The sequence below is a fragment of the Condylostylus longicornis genome, unplaced genomic scaffold (genome assembly GCF_029603195.1).
Source record: "Condylostylus longicornis isolate FDR11 unplaced genomic scaffold, ASM2960319v2 ptg000124l, whole genome shotgun sequence".
NCBI classification, from domain to species: domain Eukaryota; kingdom Metazoa; phylum Arthropoda; class Insecta; order Diptera; family Dolichopodidae; genus Condylostylus; species Condylostylus longicornis.
In genome coordinates, this window is record NW_026578092.1 from 422,748 (window position 1) to 434,804 (window position 12,057).

Sequence of the window (12,057 nt, forward strand, 5' to 3'; positions counted from 1 at the left end):
TTAGTTGTTAATCAATATTATGAAGCTGAAGTTGTATCAGAATATGTTATTAAGGGTAATACTGCTGTTTTAAAATGTACAATACCAAGTTTTGTTGCTGATTTTGTTAAAGTTGAAGCATGGGTTGGTAGTGATTCTACAGAATATTTGCCATCTGATAATTTTGGTATATATAATGAATTAATTATAATAGATTATATTAAGTATAAACGAATAATAAAAGAAAATAGAAAAATAAGTGTAGGTATTTAAAAATTAAAGGTATAGGGCTCCATTCAACACCCTTTTTTTTCTAAATGATTATGAAAAATTGAAATGATTTCAAAAATTTCCATTTTATTTGGTTTTAATTACCAACTTTTTTTTTTAAATAATTTTATTTTTTGCTATTTTTTTTTTTTGGGTTTAATAGTTGTTAATCAATATTATGGTGCTGATATTCTTATGGAATATGTTATTAAAGGAAATTCAGCAGTATTAAAATGTTCGATTCCTTCATTTGTTGCTGATTTTGTACGTGTTGAATCTTGGATTGATGAAGAAGGAACTGAATTAAAACCTTCTAATAATTATGGTTTGATTTTGATTTGATTTAATTATAAATATTGGATTATTTGTTACTAGAAACTTAAAAAAGAAGTTGTATAAATAATTCCTTGTCCTTATTGAATCTGATTATTAAAAAAAAAAAACCTTTTCTAAGAATTTTTGTTAATTAATATTTTAATTTTTATGGTTTTCTGTTTCTCTATTTCTTTAACATGGGTAATATTATATGGGTTCTAATTATATGAATTCAATTTTGTAAAATTAAATACTTCATTCTTAATTTTATTAATTTTTAGTTTTGTTCTAATTTTTCTTTTGTTTTGAATTTTTCATAAAATTTTTCTCAAATTTATGTGAATTTTCGCAAAAACAAACGTTTGCATTGCAGTTGTTCCCTTTTTATCTCGAATTTTAAAATAGCATTTTCTTTTAATTAAAAATTCCAAAAAGATTGTCATAATTACAGAGTTTTTCCAAAAGGGTTTTTTTTTTTTTATTTCGAATAGTTTGACGAATTTACCAATTCCAAGGATGAATATTTTTTCTTAGAAATTAATATCGCAGTTTGGAATACGAAAAAAAATGTGTGCGATAAAATTTTTTCATTTTCAATCAAATTGTTTTTGGTTTTTTTTTTTGTTTTTGTGATTTTTTCTCTAAAATATCGGAAAAAAAATCACTTTTATCAATTTTATAAAACTAAAATTATAGAAAAATTTTATTTTAGTTGTTAATCAATTCTATGAAGCGGAAATTATGACAGAATATGTTATAAAAGGCAACTCTGCAGTATTGAAATGTTCAATACCATCATTTGTAGCAGATTTTGTACGAGTTGAATCATGGATTGATGAAGATGGTGAAGTTTTAACGATAACTGATAAATATGGTTCGAATCTCGATAATTTTTTGTTTCTCTCTAATATAATTATATTTTATTTTCGCTCGTCTTCTATATAAAATAATTACGATTAAAAGTTGTAGTTAAAATTTAAAATTTGAAATATGTACATTGTTTTATTCTAAAAAATTCATTGTACAAATTATATATAGTTTTCAATTCTTTGATTGATATACAATAATATTATATAATTGTAGTAATTTCGCTGATAGTGTGTGATTCTCTTCCTTTTACAATATTCATACATATATACATTATATACATATAATTTTCGTTGTATAAAAGAAATTGACGAATAATAAATTAATTTCCATCTTTTGTACAGCACAGGAAAATTATTCCTTATTCTTAATTAAAATTTATATATATATTTTTTTTATTGCACAAATAATTTTTAATTTAAATTTATTTTTTTATTTATTAAAATATTAATATTTATATATATTATTATTTTTATAATTTTTAAATTTAACTTTATGTTTCATATTTTTTCAACATTGTATAATTTATTTTAACCCGTATAATATTAATTTCTTGTATATTAAAAAAAGAAAATTTTAATTTTTAGTTGTTTCACAATTTTATATAACTGAAGCTGAAAATGAATATGTTATAAAGGGTAATTCAGCTGTTGTTAAATGTAAAATTCCATCATTTGTCGCTGATTTTGTTACGGTTGAAGCATGGGTTGATGAAGAGGGCAAAGAATTATGGCGAAATGATTCATTCGCTAAATATGGTTAGATTTTTTGTAAAATTGAAACTTTAAATTATCATCTAATTATATACATATATATATAATAGAATAGTTGATAAATTATTATGTTTATATTGTTTAAGCATATTTGCAGGCATTTTGTATTTTTTATAATCCTTTTTCCAAATTATCGTTATATTTTATTGAATACTTAAATGTTATAATGTAAGTGAGGTTATCGCAATAATATTTCCATTTTTTTTTTTAAATTTTATGTAAATTTGTTATACTTTCAATTATGTTTCATTTTATTATTTAAAATATCCAATTATTTTTAATATATTTATGTAATTTCTTGTATATTTGCCTATACTTATCACATAGTTGTGATTCAAACATACGAAGCCGAAGCCGATAATGAATATGTTATTCGTGGTAATTCGGTTGTTATGAAATGTGAAATTCCATCATATGTTGCCGATTTTGTTTTTGTTGATCTTTGGATGGATTCTGATGGAAGGACTTATTATCCTGATAGTGATAAAGAGATTGGTTCGTGATTATAGCAAAGAATCTTTTCTATATATTGTTTAATTTTATAATAATGTGTTGGTAGATAAATGATTTTTTTTTTATAAATTTAGCTACATATTTTAGATTTATTTTCATTTAGGGAAATATTTTAAAAATTTAAATAAGCAACATAATGAATGAATTTATAATTTCTTTTGAGCTGTTATTGGGTTGATATTAAGCATTTTAATAGAAAATACCACAAAAAATAAATGGAATAGTAGTTTTTAAAATAAAAATACCCAATTTCTTTTTACCCATTTCTAAATATTTCTTGGTTATTATTATTATTTTCTTTTAATTTTTTAATTAAAAATAAAAAGTATAAATTTATTAACTTTAGATTTTGATTATCTTCTACTATATTTAGTTGTTCATCAATTTTATCAGACTCGTGTTATAGATGAATTTGTATTGAGGGGTAATTCAGCAACATTAAAATGTCTTGTACCATCATTTGTTGCTGATTTTATTGATATTGAATCATGGGTAGATGATGAAGGAAATGAAATTTATAAAACGGGAATTGAAATAGGTAAAAAAAACTGAAGAAATAATTGATGAAAACTTCAGTTCGATTTTCTTTCTTCAAAATATGTTTTAAGATCATTTCTCATAAGATAATATATGTGGTTAAGTTATCCTTAAAAATATCCTTTCAGATTTTATCAATTATATATATTTACTTATATGTATGTATTTTATATATTAATACATTACTTTCGAAACAATAATTTTATCCTACCTTAACTTGATTTTCTTTTTATTTTTCTTAATAAAAAAAAAAACTTTAGTTGTAAATCAATATTTTGAGGCACAAGTTTATGACGAATATGTCATTAAAGGAAATTCAGCTGTTTTAAAATGTCAAATTCCATCATTTGTTGCTGATCATGTTGAAATTACTGAATGGGTTGATACTAATGGGGATCATTATATTAAAAATCGAACGGGTATAATTAGAAAATAATTTTTAAAAATAAATAAAATTTTCAAAAATTAATAGAAAAAATGAGTATAGAAATGGTTTTTTTCAAAATCAGATTCCCATTCCTAATCGTGTAAGGTTAATTTTTGAGGTTAATTTTTTTCTTTTTATTATTTATTTAAATCTCCGTACGTTTAGAATAATTTTAGAAAGTATATGAATATAGGTTGTTAAAGAAGAGAATTATCTTTTAAAAAAGATTTTATAAATGTTTGTAAATTTTATCCGCTAATATAACCCTGGTGGAAAATATAGGAATAAATATTCTCTCACGATTATAATTAAAATTTAATTTTTAAATAAATTCCTTTTCAAACCTAATTGTATAGCTTTTTGAAATTATATTTTGATTATTTCAAAAAAAAAAAAACAAAATTTTCCAGTTGTATCACAAAGTTATACTGTTAATGTTATGGATGAAGCGATACTACGTGGTAATACTGCAATATTAAAATGTCATATTCCAAGTTTTGTTGCTGATTTTGTATATGTTTCATCATGGGTTGATGAGGAATCAAATGAAATATTACCAGCAACTGATAAAAATGATTTAAGTACTGGTAAAATAAAAATATAATTTTTAATAAAAAAAAAAAAAATATATAAAAGAATTCATAAAATATTTTTAGAATGAAAAATAAAATTAAAAAAAAAATCATACCATTTCCATACAAATATAAAATTCGATTTCCGAAAAATATTCAAAAATTAAATTATTTCATTTAATAATTTTTTCTATATTTATAAAAAAAATTGAATAGATGCAAGTATATTTTTTGTGAAAATTATTTTCGAAATTGCAATCTCTTTCGCCAATTCATCTACCATTTCTTATTTTTATGAAATTTGTTTCACTCTTATTCGCACCCGATTTTATTGTATTGCGTAAACTTTTTTTTGTTTTTCGAAATTCGAAATTTAAAGTTTCAGTTGCTCTCGCTCGTTCCAAAGGAATTATCAATTAAAATAAGACATCAGTTATTAATTTTAATGTTGATTAATTTTTGGTTTTGTGATTTTTTTTTTTTTTTTGATAACTGAAAAAAATTAGGGGTAATAACCATAAGACTGCAATTAATCAGGCCTTCAAATATTAGATTTCTAATTTTAATTTTTTGTTAATTAATTTTTTAAATTAATTAAATTTAATTTTTTTTTTTTTGTAAAATAATTTTATTTCTTTTAATTTATTCGTTTCATTTTGTTAATATTCGTTATTAATAATTTCATTTTTCTTTAATGATTCTATTTTATTTTTTTTTTGTTTTGATTCGAAAGTTTAATTTGAACATAATCATTTCTATCCCTTAATAATCCTATGCTCCAAATAATCCATAAGCTTCACGGCTTACCTTAATCCTTAATATTCCCCCTTCATATTCGAAAATTAGTTTTTTAATATATTTTGTAAAGAAAACTTTAAATCAAATAAATTCAATCAAACTACATATATAAATTAAATAATAAATTATTGCATTAAATACCTTATTTTATTGATGTTTGTTCTTTTTAAATATTGTGTAAGAATAATTTTTAAAAAATTATTCTAAACAAACTACAATATAAAATAAAGTTTACTAATATTTTAAATGCTATACACCACACTTATACACACATCCAAAATTGGTATGGTGATTTGATATAAAAACGCTGATTTGACACAGTTTATTTTGGCGTATAAAGACTTTGATGTCGAAAGACGCATTAGGCTGTGTTGTCTTGACATGAAAAATTGTTCATACTTTAAAGAAACTTTACAAAATTAATTGATAATTTTCTGGATTTTTAATTTTCTGAAAAAACAACAAAATTATTGTTCTAGTACAAATAAAATGTCTTTTTGCAATTAAAAAATATTTTGGCAAATTGTTCTTTTCAGCTTTTTTGATGGCATTTTCTATTTAAATAATAATATAAAAATTTAATGAAACAAACATGATCATACAAAATGTTTGATTGTTGTTAATATTGTATTAACAACATATTTAAGTATTTAAGTATTATAAATAAAGTTTTCTTTACAACATATTTTCATTGTATAGGAAAATTTAAATAATATAAAATTAATTGAATTTTAAGGAAATAAATTTGAAATTTCTTAACTTAATTTATCATTAATAAAAAAAAAACACTTTTAAAAATTATATTATGCTTTATAAAATATTAATTAACATATTACAATATTTATTGCTCACTCCTAAGAGCTGTATATTATTCACAAAATTAACTAGCATTTTCAAAATATAATGTTACTTTAAAAAATAATTTGTAAATTATAATTAGAATAAAATATAGAGGAACTTGAAAATAAGACAATAATAACAAAATAATGTAAGAAATTGCAAATTTATTTTAAAAATCCTTTTAAATTGTAAATGAAATGTAATTGTTGTACAAGAATTATAAATATTTTTATTTTTTTAATTAATTGAATAAAATTCTTTCTCACCAACCAATTTTCTAATATATGTACCTAATTCATGTAATTATACTTTCATATATAAATTATTTCATTTTTATATATGAGAAATATTAAGTTCATTTTGCAAATTTAATTTAAATTTAATATAAAATTTCTTGTAAAGTAATAAATAATATGAAAATCAGAAAATCAAAGAAAATTTCATTTACAATTTTAAATATTCATAAAATTCTAAAATTTTATCAAAAGGTTTTTAATATTTAATTAAGTAATAATTAATCATAGAGATTCACTTTGGCAATTATATAGCATTTAATTGATATTAATTAATAATTAATTAATATATTCATTTAATAATAACTTGCTTAAATATCTAAATCATAATTAATAAAATAACAATTTATTATTATATTAGTAATGTTAACTGAAATAAAATTAATGTTAACTGTAATAAATTTAATTATTCAAAATATTTATAATTAATAAATAAAGTGTAAATGATTAATTATTACTATTGTATAAAATATATTTGTATAAATTGTAATTCTTTCAAAAAAAAACAAGTTTTTATTAAATAATGTTGAAAAGCATGTTTATAACAATATAAAATGTAAAAATAAATTAAAATGTACATAAAAAATTTGAAAATTTTGTAAAAATGAACAAAAAAAATAGCAATTATGAAAGAGATACAATTTTTATAAAATTATTTTTAATAGCATGAATTTAGTTTAAAAATTAAAATCATGCATGCTTTTCAAAAAACTTAGTTAATGTTTACATAAAAAAAAAAATTAAAAAATTTTTAACAAAAATTTCTAATATTTAAATTTTATTTTTTTCTTTTCAATTTCTTTCTTTATATTAATTTTTGTTTTTAATAAAACAAAATATTAATATTGCAACAAATAATATGTATAGATGGTAAATATTTAGTTCTTCCATCTGGTGAACTTCATATTCGTGAAGTTGGTCCAGAAGATGGTTATAAAAGTTATCAATGTAGAACAAAACATCGTTTAACTGGTGAAACACGATTGAGTGCAACAAAAGGACGTCTTGTTATTACTGGTAAGTTATTTTGTTTACTAAAATTATAAGAAAGAAAAAATATAATATTTTTCTATTCTAATAATTTTCTATTTTAATAATTCAAATAGAATAATAATAATAGAATAATAAATAAAATTTTTTTTTCGAAATTAATTAATTTGTTATATTGTTTTAGTTAAAATTTGAGTAAACGTTCATATACTTATAATAGAGGATTGCAACTCTTATACCTCTTATCGTGCGGAGAATATGAAATTGTGAATTCCGATTTTTTGTTAAGCGTAGTACAGCTGCAAAGTATAAAAAATACCTACTTTCCTTTTTTTTGTAATACACTTCTCCAAAATGGGAAGTGTATATATAAAGTTCCAATATAAAGTTTTGTTTATTTTGTTTTAAAATTTAAAGAAAATTAATAAATTTAAGATTTCAATTTATTTATTATTCTATTATAAAATTAAAGTTATACAGTTTTGTAAATTATAATCAAATTTAAAATTTTCTAAATTTGTAGACTTTATTTTTTATAATTTTAAATTTACAAAATATTTATTCAAATTTTTCATTTTGAAATTAATATTTTTTTACTGATTAACTTTGATTTTATTTAAAATTTTATAATACAAAATATCATTTTAATAATTTTTAATTTAAGATGCCAATTAAACATCAGACTAAATGTGTTTTTCTTACTGAATTTTCAACAAATTTGGTTTGCACCATATTACTTTTAAAAATTTGGTGAAAGTTCGGATAGTTTTCTATTTTTCCAATTAGATTTTGATACTTTGATTTTCAACAAATTTTCATTTGATCAGATTTTATTTAAGATTTAAACTGATGTGTAAAAGGCACTTCAAAATTTTAATCAAAAATAAAATTCATATTTTAAATTAAAATATGAAACAATTTATATTGGTATAATTATAAATGATATTTTGGTCAAAGAAAAATAAATTTATGAATAAATTTTGAAATCTAAAAAATTAAATTTGAATAATTGAATCAAAAATGTACAAATATTGTTTTTTCATAATATTTAACAAATTTTTTAAATATTTTATTTTTTAAATTTACAAATAACTAAAATTTTATATGGCCATAAGTGTTTCTTTAAGAAATGAAAATTATTTTGAATGATTGTTTTCGATATTTCAGAATTAAAAATTTTAATTTTAAATTTCATGATTTAAATTCAAATTGTCAATTTGAATTAAATAAGAAACTAAAATGTTAACATACTTAATTGTATTAATAACAAAATTAATTGTATTATTTTAAAAAAAAATAATTTCAAAATTATTCATAAATTTATTTTAATTAATCTTTAATTAACAAACATTAAGAGTTTTGTAAATTGTAAAAATAATAACCAAAATTTTTTTGAAAATTAACTTTTAATGTTTGTTAAAATTATGTTTAATATTTAAAAGAAAAAATTTATATATATATATATTATATTGTATATAATAAAAGCACAAATATTAAAAGTTGTTGTAAATTATGTTTAATTATTTTAAATTCAAATTTTGTTTTCTTAAATTATTTTAATTTTAATATTAATTTAATTAAAATTGTAGTGAAAAATATTTTTGCTTTTATTAAAAAAGTTTTAACTGCCTGAATGTTGGGATAGGGTACCCTGTTTGTCGCGTCGGTTATAATTAAATTGAAACTAAAGTAAAAATTAAAATTTAAATTAAAAATTTTATTATTAATTTACAATTGTAAATTTTTTTAATAAATTGGTTTCATTCGTTCTTAGTTTTTATTGGAAACCAATATATAAAATTAATAAATATTTCATTTTAAATTAAAATGCTTTATAAAAAATCAAAATGCTTGACTTGAACTTGAGAAGCGCCTACCTATCTAATTACCTATGTATTAATTCTAGAAATAATGAAAATTGAGAAATTTTGTTTTTGTTTCTACAGAAGAAAGTTTGTCTGTTTGTTTTTTCTTATTTTTCTTGATCCTTAAATATTTAAAATTTTTCACCAGGTAAGTGAAAATAAATTTTCTTTACAAAAACTATTTTTTGACTGATTAGTTTTACACGTATTTGATATTTCAAATGAATATTAAATATTTTGTTTTTATTTACAATATGTTATTAAAATTAAGATAAAATATAATAATAAAAAATAGAAGGATTAGAACGAATGAATTTTTTATTAAGATAATTTCTATTAGGATTCCCAATTAATTCTTTAATTGATTAGCCAATATTTCTTTTATTATAAATTCGAGATGGCTAGGAGTTCATAAAAGTTATTATATTGAAATTGAAGTAATTATTGAATTTTGTTGTGATTTAAGATACTAGGAAACTTTTAGAGAATGTAGTAAATCTCTGCGAAAATGGGAAACAGTCTTGGAGTTTAATTTAATTTTACTTTATTTAGCATTTAACCGGACAGGTGGAATGCTCTAAGAGATATTCAGCTTTTTAAAATTATTTTTGGAATTATTATTCGCATTTTGAGAGTGCTCATTGCCAATATGCTGGAATAAAATTTTCTTGTTCTGTAATATTCTATATTAAACCACTACTAGTTTTTTGTTCCAAAAGCCGAAATTAAAAACGAAAAAAGTGCAACTGCTTGCAACTAACTTTAGTTGTTACTATCGGTAACTAAGTGTTATTAATAAATACATTTTTAATTATTGGTTGCTCTCTATTCCAATATTTAGTTTTACATCTTTGAAAAAATTCAAGCATAAATTGTAACATTGTTATTAATCTCAATTTGCTTTAAAGAGCCTGTTGGAAGTGTTGGTCCTAGATTAACTTCTGGAAATGATATTAAAGTCCTTTTAATGCCAAGAGATTCATCTATAACGTTAATTTGTCCAGCTCAAGCTTTCCCAGTTCCTGTTTTCAAGTAAGTGAATAGCGATACTTATTTATACGAGCTAATATTTAGTGAAATACATGTTTCAACTATTTGCTTATATTCTTGTTTTGAATTGAATAATTAGAGCTAGAGAAATTGTCTTTAATAAAAAAAATTTAAATTAAAATATTGGTCCCAAATCCCAACTATTTCTATATCAGAATATTGATAAAGTTTATTAAGATTTTTATCTAATAATCAACTTCTTTTTGTCTGTTAATTTAGAACCGGTTGGAAGTGTAAGCCCTAAAATTAATGTTGGAGATGAATATAAATTATTAAAAACAAGAATCGGAAATTCTATAAATATATTGTGTCCAGCACAATCATACCCAACTCCTGCATTTAGGTAAGATATGTGACAAATATTTAGGGAAGCATTTTTTCATACTAGTTTTTAAACAAAATGAGAAAATTTAATTTCAAACGGGTACCAGATCTCTAGATTTCATTTTTTTAAATTTTCTAATTATTTGTTACGCGAGCATTTTATACTTTATTTCTAATAGAGCCAGTTGGTAGTGTTGCACCTAAAGTAAACTTTTTAGAAAAATTTAAAATGATGGATTTACCTTTAAATGGAAGTATTTCAATTTTATGCCCAGCTCAATCATATCCGGTACCAGTGCATAGGTAAAATATTGATTTACAACTGTTTTGAAATTTTAAATTTTGTCCAAACATTCAGGTTTGAAATTAATTGTATTAAATGTTTTAATATTATGTTAAAAATAGCGCAAAATTGATTATGAAAAACTTTTAGAACCCGTCGGAAGTGTTTCTCCAAAAGTTAATTTTCTTGATAAATTAAAAATGATGCAAATTGCTCAACAAGAAAGTTTGTCAATATTGTGTCCAGCACAATCATATCCCATCCCAGTATTTAGGTAATTTATTCCAACTAATTGCGATTTTTAAGTTAGTATTTAAACAATTATAAATGAAAAAGACATTATAATTTCAAATATGACATATTTCAGAGCCTGTAGGATCCGTTGGCCCAAAAATAAATGTTCAAGATAAACATCAGTTTATTGATGTAGATTTTGGTAGAAAATATTCTCTATTATGTCCAGCTCAGTCTTATCCAGTTCCGGTTTTTAGGTAACTTACCAAAACAAAGTTTGGAATAATTTTTTTCTTTATGTTGTACTGAAAAATTGCATTTAAAATAGCAACATTGAAAAATCATCTTGTTTCGTATATCCCAAACCAACATTCTCGCATAAAATTATAAAATTTATTCTAATTCAATTTTGACAAATTAATTTTAGAACCTGTTGGCAGTGTTAGGCCAAAACTTACTATTAATGATAAACATCAATTTAGTGAAACACAAATCGGTGACACTTTTTCGTTACAATGTCCGGCACAATCATATCCAATTCCAGCTTTTAGGTAGATTATTTTTTATCTTGTATTGTTTTAATTGCACACCTGAATATATTCTATAAATTATAAAAAATAGTTTCCGATTCCAACATTCATAATTCTTTAGAGATTAATTGAATTTTGAACTACAATACTTACTCATATTCACTTCTTTTCATCTATAGAGCCCGTGGGTAGTGTTCCACCAAAAATTAATCTTCACGATAAATTTCAAGTAGTTGAAGTTAAGAATGGAACTGATTATTATTCTTTACAATGTCCAGGTCAATCGTTTCCCATACCAGCATTTAGGTAAATACCATTCGAAATGTTAAATTTTTAGCCCCTTTTTTGTAGAATATTATAATTGAATTGTTGAAAAAAAAATCTTCCTTTATAGGGAGTGGTATATGAGTCAATTTGATAAATTTTGCAAGATATATAGCTTGGTCCGTTTACTATTGAATTGTTGTAGTTTAATTTATTTTATGTAATAAATTGCTCACATCTCAACATTGCAGTTAAATTTAACTATAAACGGAATTCTTTACAAGAGCTTCCATATTTTGTTATTTTTAAAATTTACTTTAGAACCTGTTGGAA

At 21.3% G+C, this 12,057-nt stretch overlaps 1 protein-coding gene across 50 annotated transcripts in view; it reads left to right on the top strand.

Moving 5' to 3' along the window:
* Positions 1 to 12,057, top strand: part of LOC129614844 (cell adhesion molecule Dscam2) — a 168,980-nt gene that overhangs the window by 84,184 nt on the left and 72,739 nt on the right. For 22 of the 50 annotated variants that reach the window (XM_055529777.1, XM_055529789.1, XM_055529784.1 and 19 more), the window contains exon 5: positions 7,052 to 7,201. In XM_055529777.1, coding sequence (XP_055385752.1) covers positions 7,052 to 7,201 — 150 coding nt within the window. Of the gene's footprint in view, positions 1 to 4; positions 167 to 412; positions 575 to 1,276; positions 1,439 to 2,018; positions 2,190 to 3,090; positions 3,256 to 4,091; positions 4,269 to 7,051; positions 7,202 to 9,947; positions 10,072 to 10,308; positions 10,433 to 10,592; positions 10,717 to 11,357; positions 11,482 to 11,639; positions 11,767 to 12,057 lie in introns of all 50 variants that reach the window. The other 28 variants (XR_008697410.1, XM_055529772.1, XM_055529761.1 and 25 more) reach the window with 18 other exon arrangements.